Below are 17191 nucleotides of genomic sequence, written 5' to 3'. Positions count from 1 at the left end.
AACCAAGCAGTTAAAAAAAAACAATCAAACCCTTAACAAAAACCCAAAGGCATATTTAGGAAATGCCTTTAAGTAAACATATCTATATAATCACAGAAATAAAATCAATATTACTACTGACAGCTTAAAGCCCCAAGACTTTTTTTTTGGTGAGATTTTTACTAAGATGTCTAAATTCTGGAGCATCAGGATCTTTAAAAAGCCTAATTCTGGTACATATTGAATATACATGGAGTACTTCCTCTGCATGAAAACCATGTAGGAAAAAAGTTCGGAATCATTTAATAACTTCCTAGTACCAGTTGTTGCACCCAGGTAGGCTGTTCATTAATTTCTGCTAATGACAAACCTAATGATTTAGCTGAGAGCAGAACATAGCTCTTCAGTGCATTTAAGAAACCTTAACACGTCAGACTCCACAACTCCTACCAGGTTATCAGCCAGAGCCTCTTGGCTGTTTTGTAGCAATTTGTAGCTTTGGAGTTTATTAAACCTGTCAATTTATTATTGAGCTTCTGTGTTCTTCAGAAATGATCCCTTTTCCTCTACCTTGGCTATATTTTTTTTCAAGCAGACAACTTTTATTCCCCCATTTTCCCCAGCTCATCAAGCTCCTTTTCCCCCCACATTTGCTATATTTTTTTTCAAGCAGACTACTTTTATTCCCCAGTTTTCCCCGGCTCACCAAGCCAGGGTAAGTTCTAAATTCTTTTCTAAGTTCTCAGCAGCCTGAGAGAAGCAATACAGTGCAGGTTGTGCAGCTGCTCCGTGGGCAATTGCCTCAAACCCCACTCCTCATTGGATCCATCAGTGTGGGTTTCACATGGGTGTTTTCACACGGGTAATTTGTTTTTCCTGCTTCTGAGGAAATACAATATACATTGCAAAAGACAAGCTGTTTTTTTCTGCTGTTATCTCTTTTGGAGGATGTTTGGTACATATTGGCATGGTCATAACATGAGCATTTCTGGAGGAGCTTGCAGAGCAAAAAAAAAAAAAAAGATTTAGGGTGTCTTTCTGCTTTTTTTTGAATGATCAGCAAATGACAGAATGATTTAGGTTTGGAGGTACTTCATGACACTTCCCATGCAAAACAGATGTCCCTGGCATATCTTACTTTTAGTGACGACTCCTTCTAATCGGATGATATTGGGGTGGTCAAACTGTCCCATGATACTTGCTTCCCCCAGGAAGTCCCTCCTCTGTTTTTCTGTGTAGCCAACTTTCAGAGTTTTGATAGCGACTGAAATTTCCTTTTTAGAAGGCAGCTTTAGGCGTCCACTGCACACTTCTCCAAATTCCCCTGAAAAAAGAGTGGAAAAGCGACAAAAGCTGAAATGTCGTTATTTCATGGGGATTTAAGAATGAAGACTTAGCCTTCAGCAAAAGCTCCTAAAAAGTGGTGTTCACTGGTAGGCCACAGACCCTCAGTCCAAAGGGGCCTTTTGTCCAAACTGCTTCACATTATCATCCTTGGGTTCCCCAGCCATCAAACTGGACAATGTCACTTATTTACTCTGCATATCCAGGTGACTGCAGAGCAGAGGAATGCATAAATGAGATCAGAAAATTCCCCTTCTGCTTCTGTTGATGCACTTTGAGACAGCAGTAGGAGGGTTAACTGATTAAGAAGTATCAGAATGGCAGAACAGTTCTGCATCCTTGTGAACACTAAACTGCATTTCTACCAAACAGTGGCAGTACAGTTCCAAGTTATTTAACTTCTGAAAGCCAAAATGACTAGTATACTAGTATACTTTATCAAGAGTAAATGCTGCTTCAGTTCAAATACCAACCCCAACCCAGTACTGTTAGAGTTCCACAAAAAAAGGAAGACCAAAGAACATCTTGAAAACAGAAGGAAGGGGGAAAAAAGGCTTGAAATAAATCTTGTAGGGTCCAGTTTCATATTCCATTTTCTTGATTTTTTAATGGTCCAAAAAGCTATATCAAGCTAAGTTTTTAAAACTATTGTTCAGTTACTGTCAATGGAGAAAATAGCTATGATTTCAGCAAGCAGTCCAGCAATTAATCCTTCATTTAAAACCAAAATTGTATATCTGATATTGATTTAACTTTTGTGAAGGAAAAGTTAAACCCATTTAGCCACGGCTGAAGTTTAGAACTTGAGTGATTAATCAGATTCCACAAGTACTTCAAGGCCAGAGGATGCTTCAAGAAAAAAAGGTTGGACCCTTTCTAAGGACTGATTTTAAGAGATGAGGATGATGGCTTTTCATACAAAGCCCTCCTGAGGTGTTTATTTTTAATTATGCTACACACATAAACATAAACCTGCCCTGCAGACTGATGTGTCTATTTACATTTGGAAGGCAAATAGGTATTGTTTAGGAGCGCTGTTCATGATATAAAGATTTCTCTGCAGGAGATCCTAATTTCTTTTTAAATGGGCTACTTAGTACATCAGTAAATGGCATTTGCTGTAAATTCAGGGGACCAGGGAACCAGTAAAGGAAGACTCTGAAATCAGCTTCCTTTGCTGTGTTTTAAATCCTGATTGTACTGCTGTGCACAGAACTCCCTCAGAGTTGGAGAGGCATCAAAGCTGAATGTTTCATAAACCTCCTGAACATCAGTGATGCTCTAATCCTCACTGAGGCACTGCAAACTTTCCCAATAAGTTCATGGACAGGTAGGCCCTAAATTATTGAAATACTTTGATCAATAAGATGTTGTGCTACAAGTATATTTCAGCTTGGAAAGAAAAGCAAATTCTTACTTCCTTGTTCAGCAAAGTACATCTTTAAATCTACCCCAAATTAAGAAAGTACTTTCTGTAGTATTATTTTACAATCCAATTGTATTTAAACTCCTTCAAGTGATTTGCTGAACTGAATCCATAAAAACAAGTGAGTTATTTAAAAAAATTACTGTAAAGAAAAATCTGAAAAAGTGGCTCCTGACCTCGATTTTCTTATGTTTAGGTTCCCACTAAAATCCCTTGTGTTTTTCTTGAGGTTCTTTTGGAAAGCGTATTTCCTTATTGCACTTGTGTATATCTTCAAAGCTATGTAAGCTGCCCTCTATTCTCAGAGACTTCTGCTAAAGCTGTGAAAACCACTTGGAAAAATACTTCTGAATATCAAGATTACTTGCCTGACTTGAAGGTCTCATTACTTACGTCACACTCCAACGCAGTTAAATGAATCCCTTCTTTTCCAATCACTGTCTTTTTATGATTTCATTCACACTTGTGTTACAAAGGACAAGGGCAGGAAAAGACCAAGCCATTCACTCAAATAAGGCATTGACTCAAGCAAGAGGAAGGAAATGCCTTTCTGTTTTTTGGGGAGGAAAGAAGTGCTCCTGAAGAAGTTGCCTCGGAGCCACTCAGTCTGAACGTAAAAGCTACTACAAGTTAAGTGTGACAGCAGTGTAAAGGAACAAACTCATTTTGGAAGCTTCCAGCACTCTACAACCTAATTTTCATCTGTTCTTTACTGCTTGGCTCTTCCTGTTGGCATCTCTACCAACTGGTAACAGGAAATGCTAACTAGAATGCCATATGTACTTCAGGCTACAGAAATCTGAGTTATGGTGTCCAAAAATGGCATTATTATGCCTTGAGTCCATGCAGCTTCATTGTGGAGGACCCACAGGAACGCTCTGTCACTCGGTTACAGCATGGTGCTAATAATGCCAGGCTCAGTCTCCACATGGGCCATTCAATTAAGAGTTGGACTTGATGATCCTTGTGGGTCCTTTCCAACTCAGAATCTTCTGTTATTTTCATTGGAATGGAGCAAAGAGACTTACTTTTAAAACATCTGACTCCTTTGGGACATATTCCTTTTATGAAGTTTCTCAGAAAACTCCTTAATGGCCAGTCTTCGCGAACGAAGATTTGGGGAAAGGTCTTTTACCTTTCCAGCCTGCGCAATGGATTTTTTAGGTGAGACACAGCCTGCGCTGAACTGAGCCCACCCTTTAATCCTAAGGTTCATCTGCCGGGGCCAAGCAAGCTTGGACAATGGCAGTGAGGTCCTCAGGACGTAGGTTTGTTTAGAGTGACCTTCTCATAGATGGATGGCCTCACAGGGCTAACGGGCTCCATCTGCCCGGGGAACTGGCTGGATTCGAACCTGGGTTGCAGAGGTGAGAGTCCTGCATGCTAACCACTAGGCCACCAGGGGTCCCCCAGAAAACTCCTACTCCATTTACAATGGCCAAATTTGGCAAATTTTGGTTTACTTCTTATTCTAATGTGTGTCTTTATTAAAAATAGATCAGAACAATTGAACGGTAAAACATGACCTATCTTGCAACTTGTTTTCTAGATTTATATACTGCAAACAGCCCAAATTTAGAAAGCTTACATTTGTGAACAAAGGCTCCTGAAAGTCTTGCAAGGAAATACACTGTTCCTGGACTTAACTTTACAATAACCTCCTTCTCTATCCTTATACTAATTCTCTATTATGAGCAGTAAGCAGAGCTTTGCTGCCTTGACTGAAGATGGTGGAGAACAGTGCACTCTTGTGGGGCAAAATTAAAACCAGCAAGGAACAAAAATTCAACCTTTCCAGAAAATAACTTAACTTCAAACAGTTGAGTAGCTTCGGTAAGAGAGGATGAACACCGTTTCTTTTTTTGCTGAGTGATTCAGGAGATGCACTGAGCACAGTAGTATGGTTCTACACTTTTTCCAGCTGAAAATCTTTTGCTGTGCACTGCGAGTCTGCCTCTCTCACATCTCATGATTTTAATCCAAATCATATATTTGGAGAGAAACAAAAAATTCAATAACAAAAGAATTGGCATTTTTTCAATGGATTAAAAATTAACAGTACTTCTCACAAATGCTTTAATATAGCAGGAAAGCTACCACTTCATGATCTTCTGACTCAATGAGACAACCTGCCACTTCAAGGAGGAAGCACACAACCTATCAGGAAGGACTATATGTTGCATTGCAACACAGACTCAGTGTAATGAGACTTTCTGCAATCTGGCTTCTCTGTTACAAAATCTGCTCATTTCACCAGTTTGTTTTCTGTAAACCCAACAATCCGTGGCATCTGTATGGCTCAAACAAATCAGTTATCAGACAGACAACCCCTTCTTCCTAAATCAATAATTCAAATGCAAAGCAGTGACCAAAATCAATCCAATGACCAAAGGTGACTGCAGTGTGATGGATTCATCGTGACTGGTATGAAATGAGTTTGTGGTTTCACTCAAGGCATAATAGTCAACAGTCCTTTTAAGGGGAAAAAAAAAGGAAAACATCTTCACAAAGCACATTTTCTGTGCTTTGCTGACAGATTTTAAAGAGAAGCATAGAAGTGAAGCTGAACAATCTTTTTCACTCTCAATCATGCTGCATCCAAGGGTGGTCTTGGTGTCCTTTGAAAAGCTGCCTTGCTATCTGCTTTCTTTGAGGAAAAAAAAGAAAAATAGAACTGTGTGCACTTAACTTTTCACATGCACTGAAACCAGCTGTAAATAGGACCTACTAATTTGAAGACTTTACAAAATTTCCTTTTCAGTCACAAGTATAAACCCAAAGATTTAAAACAGTATATACAGCAAAAAAGTATCTTTAGTTCAATATATCTGGTGGTCACTACCTGCTCCAACTACTTTATCAATGGATATATTAGAAGCATCCAGTTCCTTGGCAAATTCATGCACAGCTTGATTGGGATCCTCATACGTGTGCGGATCTACGTAAGTTCTCAGGCCTGGGAGTTTTACTGTGGAAAAACAAATTCAGAGAGAAACCGTTACTTAGACGTAATTAATCCTTCTAAAGAAAGCTCATGAGACAATGGAAACCAAATCAACAGGAGAAAAAGGTATTCTTCAAATCAAACTGCTTTTTATGGGTCTTCAGGAATCTTAATACAGAGTAAAACCAGAGACACTAAAGTACATCTGCACTTGTATTTAACTGCTTTTCAAATATTAAAATACTACTCACCCCTCTGTGTTGCTACATTTAGATGCTGCCTTATATTGTCCTTTTTAAAGTAATGACAGGGAGGCAAGTAACAAAATGTGTTGCTACAGCTAACCTGAGAAGTTCTTAGGACTATACTAAGAAGAGCCCATTAACTCAAACTTTTTCTTTCCAAGTCCTCCAACAAGAAAAGAAATTAAAAACATGAAACATGAAAAAAAGCCCCCCTGACTCAATCCATCTGCCAGTGCATATAAGGATATCAGAGAGTTGTTCTTAATTAAAACTGGTTCTAGTCCTCAGTTGCCCAAACATCCATGTTCTTATTTTGTCCTCCTCTACAGTTTCCTGGCCAGGGATTGTTTGTTTGCCCAGGGCAGGTGCTACTTCAAACGACTGAATGATTTTAAGGGCAGTTTCCAACTCTCCACATCTCTTCCTCCAGCAGGACTAGAGAGGAAGAGACCATTCCCAAACTCTGCCTCCAGCAAAGATGCTGAAGGCAAAGCACAACTTCATTCCCTCTTCCTGGCTCACAGCACTGCTTGTGTTTGTACCCAGTGCCTTGTGTGCCTGCCTCTGTATTCATTTTATAACAGAAATATATTTTGTGAACAAAAAGTGAAATAACCAGCTTGAAGTTTTCTGCTTCTGACACAAAACTTACATTCCTCGACATGTATTCTAGCTTTTCCTAACTGTACCAGTTGGTCTCATAAAGAATATTAACTCCTCATATAAACACTGCTTTAACCCAGTCAGGAGTATCCTTTACAGCTTGGCATTATGGTACTGCATCAATTTTGACAGCTAGAATAGTTTAAACCTTCTTTCTAGAATAGTTAAACCTTTTTTGCTGGGATTACACAGATGGGAAAAAAATACCTTTGGACCATTAGTTAGAGCACACAATTGTTTTGTCAAACAATCCCTAGTGAAAAAAAAATCAATTTTATGGAGATTTATTGGTCTCAGAATTGACAAAGAAATGATAAAACTGAGTTCCCAAGCTAATTGCCTTGCAAACAATGCAAAGAGCCATGTTCTGAACACAAGGGCTGGGTGTGCATGGCCTTAAATGCCGACTGTGTTTCCTTCAAGAGCCTGATGATTACAGAATTACTTGCAAGTAAAACAAAAAGTAATTGGCTGTGTATTGCTGTTGGTTAAAGATCTTGTAAATGCTCTTTTCCTTCCATGCTGAATGTATATTACAGGCTCCCTCATACCCCCAATAAAAATAACAATTAAAAGTCTCTGCACTGTGGGGTTTTTGGCTTCAGATTTTTAATGCTGACCCCAGAGGTTCCCAAGATCAGGTGATGGTGACTGCAAGGAGAATAATCCCTTCACACCAATAATTAAGGGCAGGCTGCATAGTAACTGGGTTCTGTCATGAAATACAGATAATAAACACATGCACATGTGTTAAGCTCTACTACTTTACAGCTCATTCTGTGCAAACATAATAATTTACATTTTCATTTTAACAGCATGAATTGCCCTAAAGGTAGCAAAAAAATAAAAATGGCCCAGCCAAAGAAGGCAAAGGGAGAGGATCTGAGGAGGTGAAACGTTTTTGTTCCTTTGAAGTGATATTATAGGATTTGTAATAAGGCTGCAGGGAATAGTTCATGGCTGGAGCCTTTTTAAAAGTAATTCAGAATAAACTGACTGAAATAAACCAGCTGCTGTATTTAAGATGCTGAAAGTTTACGACAGCCATGGAAGTTGGTTTATCCTCTTTTAGCTCATAGGACCAATTTTCTTATTCTTTGGGAAAGACTGCAATTTGGTAGATTAAAGCTTCAACAGCCACACACGTACATACAAATTCTAACAGATAAATATCTGCAAGGTTTATAATAAATAATTTTCAAGAATTTCTAAGAGAAATACCAGGTCCATAACTGGCTCTGTTCTTACTACACAGTGAATCAGCATGGCACTGCTCAGAAAACAGTACATAAATATCTAAAACCAAATTAAAAGCAATTTAATCCACAGGAATTTAACAGTACTGACATGTTTAAGAATAGTGATTGCAACTTTCCATTGTGTGGGAGTAAAGAGAGCAAATTCTGACCTGTTATTTGTCTGTGACACTTATTTTACTGCCTGCTTTTATTTTATAACCTCATTAAATTTGGATGATGAAGCATTAATTCTATGGGGCCACATGTAACCCTATAGATTTTTTTTTTTTTTTTTTTTTTGAGAATAGTTGGTTGGGCTTCATGAAGCAAATCCACTGTTCAGCTTGAGTATCCCCTGACAGTGCTGGGGAAGGAGACACATGTTGTGGATATTCATGGTCATGGCTCCCTGGAGACAAGGATGGGCTCCAAACTTACAGCAGTAATAACTCGAGCAGTCAGAGAACAGTCATGCCATTGTCATGAGGATTTGGAAGCAGTTCTAATTTCCAACTGCTGCAGGTAAATCCCTCATTAAAATGTTGATTCAATTATATTTGGTGAGGAGGCACCTGATTATGTACCATTTCTTGCAGATGGTATAGCACCACTGTTGCATGCAAAAAAACCCTCAAGTACATTCACCTTACAACACGCTAAGCAATAGAAAGATATGTTTCAACATAGTTTCCATGCTTTAGCAGGACATTCATAGCCGAAACTGTTTCAAAGACAAACTACTGCTTCTTATTAAGCCCATGCTCATTAGACACCCAAAAAAGGAATTTCTGGGTCTTGGTGTCTATGAAGGGCGTTATCTTTGCCTGTAAAGATGAAAAAATCCAAAATGCAGTGATTAAAAAACCCCAAGAAATCCCCCCTTACTCTTGATCAGGAATTAAGCTATCAACTTATTTTCCCCTCAGCTTCTCCTGCTCCAAAACTAATTTCTTTCTATTTGAAAGAGAGTATGGATGGAGCTTCTTCCCCTGAGCATCTCCTGGATGTGATGTTGCTCCACACTTTTCCTTTCACAGGGCATTGCTGAACGACCCAGAGCAGCCATGAATTAAGCCCCATTTAGCTTTATTAAAAATAGGTACATAAACATCAAAAATAGATAGGCTTTGGGTTTGACTTTTGAACGTGTTACATTCAATTTTTGTGATGCAAAGACAACATAAGTCAGTGGAGATGCTCTTTTAGTCCTGGATGAGACCCAGTGAAAGCATAGACATATTCATTCTTGCCAGTGGGGAATCAGGACTTGAACAAAACACGTTTGTAAACAGAGCTGGATTTTAAAAAATCCCATTAATTCGAGACACTTGCTTAGCAGTTATTCTTAATTTAAGAAACTAATCTGTATCACTCCATATGTTTAGAATAATTCCAAATTAAATTATTAGCAGGTCAACTTTGTCAAGTAAACAATTTTCACAGTCCCTTCAGTGGTCAAGACAGTTTTAAATTGATTTTATATTTTGCTTTGGGGAGGAAAAAAATATTTCTTAGACTTTGTAAAGCTGATAATGAGGAAGTTGCAGTTACACCCTGCCCTTCAGTGATGCACAGCACAATCAATATCACATGTATTGTTTGAACATAGACAGTGATGTTTTGCTCATTGCTAACCTGAACACAGATAAAAGAATTTGAAACAAAGAATAATTGTTTGGGAAAAATCTCTTTATCCACAAGAGAAGAGATAATTCTCTTCTTAATTTCACCTTGGTTTAAGTGATGTATGACTCTTTTTTTTTTTTTAAATTGAAAACCACCAGTTATTCAGGGGATGAATTCAACAGATCTGGAGGCATTAAAAGGCTTCAGTAACTTACAATGGCCATTCCCAAAATGCAGTCTTTTCTCATCAGTGCCATGTTTGGACTTCTTGTATCCACAGAACCTACAAGCAACAGAGAAAAAAAAAAGTAATATAGAGAATTTTACGTGTTAACTGCAGGTGGAAACAGAATAAAATGTTTTCCCTCCACAATTAAATGCCTGTTTGAAAGTTTAATGATATTTACATTCTCTGTGCCCTATAGAGGCATGTGATGTTCTCGGGGAATTTGAGGAAATTGGCTAATGAGAGGATTTGTTGATTTTTGACCCCTACAGTTTAATTTTACAATTGCCTAAGAATGTGTTTATAGCATTTTTTAACAACTGCTGTGTGATTGGGGTTGCTGATGTTAGAGAGCTCATTACCAACTATGAAGCAGGATTTGGAGCTCCTGGGCAGCAGACAAAGGAAAAGGTTGCAAACCAGGACGACACCCAACCTGCCCTGCTCATCAAAGCCCCTCAGGGAAATGGAAGAGGGAGAAAATGTGCAAATCAGACAAAAAACTAACCTCCCAATCAAGATGTACACCACAACTGTGAGCAGAATAATGGCTACTGCTGCTGAAATGGCAATCATTACCACCTGGCTGTTCTCACTGGAAATGGAGAATGCTGGAAAGTTAACACAAAAATATATATAAATAACCTTACACACACATAGCAGTGATTACACCACAACTGACATGTATATAGGGAACAGACAGGTTAAGTCGTCACTCTATAGCATTTGGTGTCCTGACAGATATTTAATCTGCTACATAATTTTTCATCAAACAAATAAATACAAGGGAAGAAAACATAAGGCTCTGGCCACCTTTGACAATGTACCAAAGTTGTTTCTGCTACTGTTGATTTTTACTTGCTGACTGTAGCAACTGCTGGTAAACTGATATTTATACATACACATATACATAACTACAGACACACATGCTGTGACGTACATATATTTTGCCATGGTCAGAAGGAATTTCTCCTTGGCAAGAAATCCCAGCCAGTCAATAATCATCACCCTAACTTTCCCTTTTTGTGTGATGGAAAGGGCTTTAAGGAGTTAAGTTTCCCAGTTAACCTTGGCAATATCCACATGAAGGTTGTATAAAGCATGGGCACGCAGAAGCAGATAGAAGGACTATCCATGGGTAATCCATGGCTACAGGAAAAATAAGGGCTATTTTCTGCCCTGTGCATGCCTGATTGGAGTCACAGCATTCCTACCTCTGCCTATTACAGACCTACAACTGCACTCACTTAGTTATAACTTGGCAACAGGAACAAAGTTATTCAATTTGTTGTTCAAATGTGTAACTTGAAATGTGCACCCTTGTCTCCAGTCACCTTTCTCATTTCTCCTCTTTCCTTTTTTTCTTATTTTCCGTTACATTACTTTGCAGAGAAAACCCATTAAACTCTAAGTGGATAAATTTTTCATCTCTGCAACCGATTTCTTTCTCCTTGCTGTAATTGTTTGTCCTATCTTGCGTTCTACTTTCAACTAGAATGCCAAAGTTTCTAGTCATCACAACAGCAATTTGTAACTGCTTTTTAAACATGAAGCTTGTTTGCTTTTCAGAATAAGAGCTGAGGTGGAAGAAATGGGGATAAGATACATAACCTATCTCAAAAAACACATGTAAGCCAAGTGAAAGACCATTTGGCTTGATGCTACTCTTCTTGGTAGAATGTGTTGCTTTTAGCAGAACACTCCTTGGACCATGAGTTCTCAAGTCTTATCATGAGTACATGAATAAGCCTTATGAGAATGTATCAGAATTATAGTCCTCAGTTGTGTTATAAATCTGAGCAGCAGATATGAGCCTTTAGTGAAAGACTGACCTTCCACAAAGCAAAAAGTCTTTGATTATTCATCATCAGTCTGTATCAGTAACTGGGCACCTCAGCAAAGGCTGATTTTTGATGCATTAAGCCTCTTTCAACTTCTAGCAAAGAAGGTCTGATGAACCGTATAATAACGAGTGATGAGAAAGCAACATTTAAGACTATGAACTCTATTAAGAGCCTTTCTGATACAATAACCAAGCTTGTAAAGAACACCTATAAGGTCGTCAGTTAAGTAATATTATTATCTATGTATTAGAGAAAAGAAAAAGGGGTGCCAGGCTATTAAATAACTACCCAGGACCACTCAGAAATGCAGTGACAGAGAAAAGGGACCCAAACAGCTCAACTTCCTGACCAGCACTCAACTGAGTGACCATCCTTCCCAGCCTGTGCACGTTTCATCTCAAGGCTACACAGAGGCATCAGCACTCTGCAGTAACACGAGAATTACACAGGAGCAAGGGACCCATATAATATCAATTCTCCAGGAGCAGAGGTTTATAGTCCCTAGGGTTCAGGCCACAAATTTGGAACAGTGTGAGGCTGTGAACCTGTTTTTCTCTCAAAGTTCCTCTCTCAACAAGAGCCATGGTCTAGCAAGGTATCGATTCTGGCATGAGGTAGAATTAGGGTAGGGAATGGAAGAAAATAGCACCTGTGATAGTTATGGTTTACTCTTTACAGCATGTTTCAAATTTAATGGTAAAATATAAAGTTATACAGTAATAGTACCAAGAAAGACACATCCTAAATAGTTATGAGACATATTTCCTAAACTAGAAAGGGAGTGAAAGCAGCCATTCAAATCACTCATAAACCCAGCAGGATGTCAGTATGGACCACTTGAACAAATACATACAATCTGGACTGGTTTCAAACTCAAACTTGCGGCTGTTTGTCCCATATCCAGCTGCGGTTCGGGCTCGGATTTGGAAGACATAGGTGGTATCAGGTTTGAGGCCACTGATGGTAACATTGGTGCCTTTGGCTCTCAGAATAGTATAGCTTGTCTCTTGTTCCTGCTTTTGAAAAGAGAAATTATCATATTAAAACCACACCCTAAAGAAACAGAAACAAGAGGTGGTAGACACTAAATTAGTACAAATGACCTGGGGAGAACTGGATATTTTTGAATGTTTATAGCCCAACAAATGCTTGTACAAGCATTCATTTTCAATCACCTCTTAGCAAGAAGTCTAAATCATTAGATTTTCTACGGCCTTATGCTATATATTGAATACTAGATGTGCTGAGTATATGACATTTTATTAAATAGCTTTGCATAATTTTGTAATTGTCTGTAATACAACAAGAAAATTATTAAGAACGTTATTTAAAAAATGTAAATCAGATTTGCCTAATGCACTGAACTGGAAGTTGTAACAAGTCAACTTGGACATTTTAGGGCCCTGCAGAGATGTTTGCAGGATACAGTTTTTACTGCCTTGCATTTTACAAGACAAGGGGTTACCTTCATAACAGTCAGAAGAGAAACTCCACCCAGGGTCCTCAGCTCAGTGAAAAGGTGAATTTAACTGGTTTTCTGTTATGCTATAAAAGCTATAAGATTGACGTGTTCATCCTCATTTGGGCAAAAACTCCCTGAACTCTCTCCTAGACTACACTCACAACTACACTTTGCCTAATAGTTACCTATTTCTGACATAGTCCTCTTCTTACTTTATATAAAAAGTCATTATCTTGTAATTTAGTACGTTTGCATACACTTCACGCTGTGTAAAAAGCTAATTCTCATAAAAGTGTGCCTCAGCCCCACTGTAAGCACATAATCTTAAAATTTAAGCATGCATTTGGAGCCTGAGATATTGCTTATTTTACTAAAGCCATCCTGTACCAAAAGAATATTTTTGGCTTCCTCAATATGGCAGCTGGAACTGTCTCAAGAAAAATCTTGGACAGCAGCCACACATGTGGGAAGCTGTGAGAATCTCAATTGTTTAGGTTCCCCACCATGAGCTTTTTTATTCTGGAGGTGGTGGGGATTTCATATACTGTCCTTTTGCTTTGAACACTCTGCAAAACACTGAACCCATTGAGTTTTGCCTGTTTGAAAACAGAAACTGAGTTAAGGCCTGTCGGATGCAAAGAATCTCACCTAATTCCCACTATTTTTTTTTTTTTGTGGCATTGCATTAACTTGTGAGGGTCTGATATTTTAACTTTGACAACACTGGAGTGCCCATGCACAAGTACAGAGGCTGGGAAATACTCAACACACTCCTTGCCAAAGCCATTTCACCTTCATGTGTAAAGTTCAAGTGACTGGAGTTGTTTTAGTGTGTTTACTCTGCAGTGCTGTCTACAGTAATAAAGTTGGAATATTCCAAGGTAGACATCAGAAACTGTTCACTTTGGTGCTAAAGAAGCCTGAGTACCCTGTTCTTGGCAATCTTTGATACTGAGAAACAGAAATATTTACACCATTGTTAAGGAGATTGCCAGAACCTCCACATAATATTCAACATTACGCACATGAGAAATCACAGTGAAAGGAAAAAAGGAAAACAAAAAAAAAAAGAAACCAAACAAGAAGCTAAGCTTGTGCCTAAAAGTTAACACCCAGAATCAAAACCTCAGATAGGGTGAGCTAGACCTAGTCTTCAAAGAATGACTGTAAAAGTGTTTATCATGGCCATTTTATTTGCACACTAAAAATAAAAAGGAAATCAGCATTAGACCTCCTCAGAGTTTCCCAATACTTCTCTAAAAAGTTTTCTGTTATAAATTCAGGGGAGAAAATTTACAGGGAGACATTCTAAAGAACTAACAGGCTTGAGTAAAATTAGTTATTTTTTGAACTAACAAAGGCCTAGTATTATAATTTGCAGGCTTCCCTTATCTCATCATTCAGTTGAATGTAGGCCACTATTTTAATTTCAAAGACATAATAATCTTGTCTTTAAAACACAAAATCTTTTGTGTATGCTATGACTGGACATTCATTTTGATCTTGCTTCAGGCCGCTTTTCTGAAATGCAAACATTTCTTTCTGGTGCAGATACAAATGTGCAAGGGAAAATATAGTCATGGCCCTGTCTGTTAATAATCCTCAATGGAACTTGGAAAATAAACTTTTAAAACAATGGTATGGAGGATGTCATGGTATCTCAGTTTATGGGAAGCTTTTTACACACATATTTTGTAAGTCATTTTTTATGTTACTCGTAATCAAATCAGTGAAACACCACATAAAAGCCCGAGTTTATCTTTCTTGGGGATAAAGTAAAACTTCAGAGATACAGCACTACAGCTGCCATAAGCAGAGGGGATACACAAAAAGGAGAGTCAGGCTTTGCAAGGCAGAACTTCAATCAAACAGTCTGATGATAAATTTGAACTCGGATGCACAAAGCATATTCTTCCTGAATGTTTCTGCATAGTTTACCAGACACAATCTTTACTGGGAAGCAAACCCCACTACTGTTGGTGTCTCATTTGCAAATGACATTTTATAATGTTTTATAAAAGACATATTTTGAGGACATTTTAAGTTTATAGTGGCAATACTAGTGATTGGTATGTCCTTTTTTCAGATAAGCACAGGAAGTGCTTATATTATATAACATTTTGTTCCATCAGCTTCATGTACACTTGAGAGGCCAATACCTGACTACACATCTTTGGGAGGGATCCACAGTCCTGATACTGCTTCCCTTATTGCCAGATGTGAAATCTTCATTGATATAACATTTCCTACAAATCTCATGGAGCATACATGGTCTACCTACTCTAAAAGGCAGAATAATGAGAGTTTAAAAGCAACAAAGTGCATTTGCATATAATTTACTTAATCAGCCTCAGAAAGAGCACAAAGTGCACAGTTACATGTTGGTTTCAACCAGTCTACTGAGCACATAATTTCTATGATGGCAAAAGCAAATCTCTTTTAGCAATGAGAGACTGCAACTAAATATCACTCATTGCTTGCAGAAGGTTTCACCTTAATAAAGTGTGTGGGATTTAGTTGGCATAATTGTAAGCAGTATATTTAATTGAAACAATTAATAGTTTATGAGTGGTATTTAGGAGATGGCTTTTTTTCTGTATCTTTGCATGACAAGATACTCCTTCAAGAGAACATAATTATGTGAACAAGGACAAGGAGGGAACAAAGTACATGGCTTGTGTAAGAAAAAAAATATGTCTTTGTTATTTGTGTGCTTTAATAGCCCAGACACTTAGAATTCAGCACAGCATTGTATGCATGGACTAAACTGGGGTGTCATTTAGCACCATTAACTTCTAATAAAATGTTATCCCTTACCCTAAAACAAATGCCTAGAGGTTCCATACTGTATCTCCCTGAAAGAAGATTTTATTTATTTTAAATGTTTTGAATAAATAGTGACTGGGGCTTTATAATTGGCCTCTGAAGATTTACAAAAAACACAATTCTATTTCAAACACTGAGTCAAAACAACTGTCACTCTCAGCTCATAATTCTGTGAAGTGTTTAAGGTCAGGCTGGATGAGGCTTTAGGTAACATGGTCTAGTGGAAAGAGTCCCTGCCTAGAGCAGGGACTTGGAACTAGGTGGTCTTTAAGGACCCTTCCACCCCAAACCACTTTGATTCATTCCAAAAAGTTAAAATAGTTTCCCAAAACTGTAGTTTCTAATTTCCCTACAAACATATAAAGCTCTACTCTCTCAGCTACACAAGTGCAATCATTGATGAAAAAACCCATTGAATGGGTTATTTAGTTCTCCTTGCAGAAAATAAATATTTTCCACATATTTTATGTGAATAATGCATTAGAAAAACTACACAACATCATAATTTAGATACATGACATTCTATTCTTATTCCAAATTTATTCTAACATCTTAAATACCAGTAACATGCAGTTGTCCATAAATATCACATATTCTTTGAAATTTAAGAACAGCATAGCAAAATAATTTCACAAACAAGGTGTATGACAGAATTGGGCTGACCTGTGTTACTCTATTAAATGCTCTATCATTTAATTTCTAAGAGATTACAAAAGATATGTCAACTAAAAACAAGCAGGATGGAAAAGAATGGCTCTACATCAATCATCTACCAGCAATCAGAAGTGACTTGTCAGGGGAACTATCCAGATTGCTAAATGTGAAGGGTTTATTTCCTAGCAATTGCCACTTTACAGCAGTGGGGTTTCTGATGAGCACAACCAAGATTATTTCTGAAGCAGAAAAGCAAATAGACTGGACTGGTTTATAAAGAAAGATCTCTTTAAAAAAAAAAAAAAGAGTGAAGAAGGCATGCTTAGAGATTTCAGATTAAAAAGCATCATCTTCCAAAGGTGTTTGGAGAAGGAATGAATAGTAACAGTCCAGCACAGGCTTCTATGGCCTCAAGTAAATTTAACAGAGCATTAGTTTTATACCTATTATAATTTGCAAAGCTTAAAAGAACAATAGATTAAAGTCTCCTGACAATAGATTTGCCTTTTTTTTCCTCATAAACCCTGAGAAATAGGCTTCTGACTCCCCAGCAGACTGCAGAACACACATTAAAAAACACTGGTGCCAGAAGGTTGGTTTTTTAAAAGCCTTTTTGCTCTAAATGGTCTGGCTCCTTTTGTCAAGCAGTTGGCTCTCTCTGGTTTAAGAAAACTGTCTGGTGCATATGAACTCCTGATTACAGACTTCAAAGGG

General features: G+C 37.9%; 1 protein-coding gene across 2 annotated transcripts in view; it reads right to left on the bottom strand.

Annotated features, from left to right (window-relative positions):
- Positions 1-17191, bottom strand: part of EPHA3 (EPH receptor A3) — a 206343-nt gene that overhangs the window by 33951 nt on the left and 155201 nt on the right. Inside the window, exons 7-11 of one of the 2 annotated variants that reach the window (XM_027699756.1) lie at positions 12389-12548; positions 10200-10302; positions 9681-9748; positions 5592-5717; positions 1118-1303 (exon numbers count right to left, since the gene is read on the bottom strand). In XM_027699756.1, coding sequence (XP_027555557.1) covers positions 1118-1303; positions 5592-5717; positions 9681-9748; positions 10200-10302; positions 12389-12548 — 643 coding nt within the window. Of the gene's footprint in view, positions 1-1117; positions 1304-5591; positions 5718-9680; positions 9749-10199; positions 10303-12388; positions 12552-17191 lie in introns of both variants that reach the window. The other variant, XM_027699755.1, reaches the window with a different exon arrangement.

The sequence above is a fragment of the Neopelma chrysocephalum genome, unplaced genomic scaffold (assembly GCF_003984885.1).
Source record: "Neopelma chrysocephalum unplaced genomic scaffold, ASM398488v2 Primary Assembly neopelma1_141, whole genome shotgun sequence".
In the NCBI taxonomy this organism is placed as follows: Eukaryota; Metazoa; Chordata; class Aves; order Passeriformes; family Pipridae; genus Neopelma; species Neopelma chrysocephalum.
This window is presented reverse-complemented; position numbering and strand designations above follow the sequence as displayed.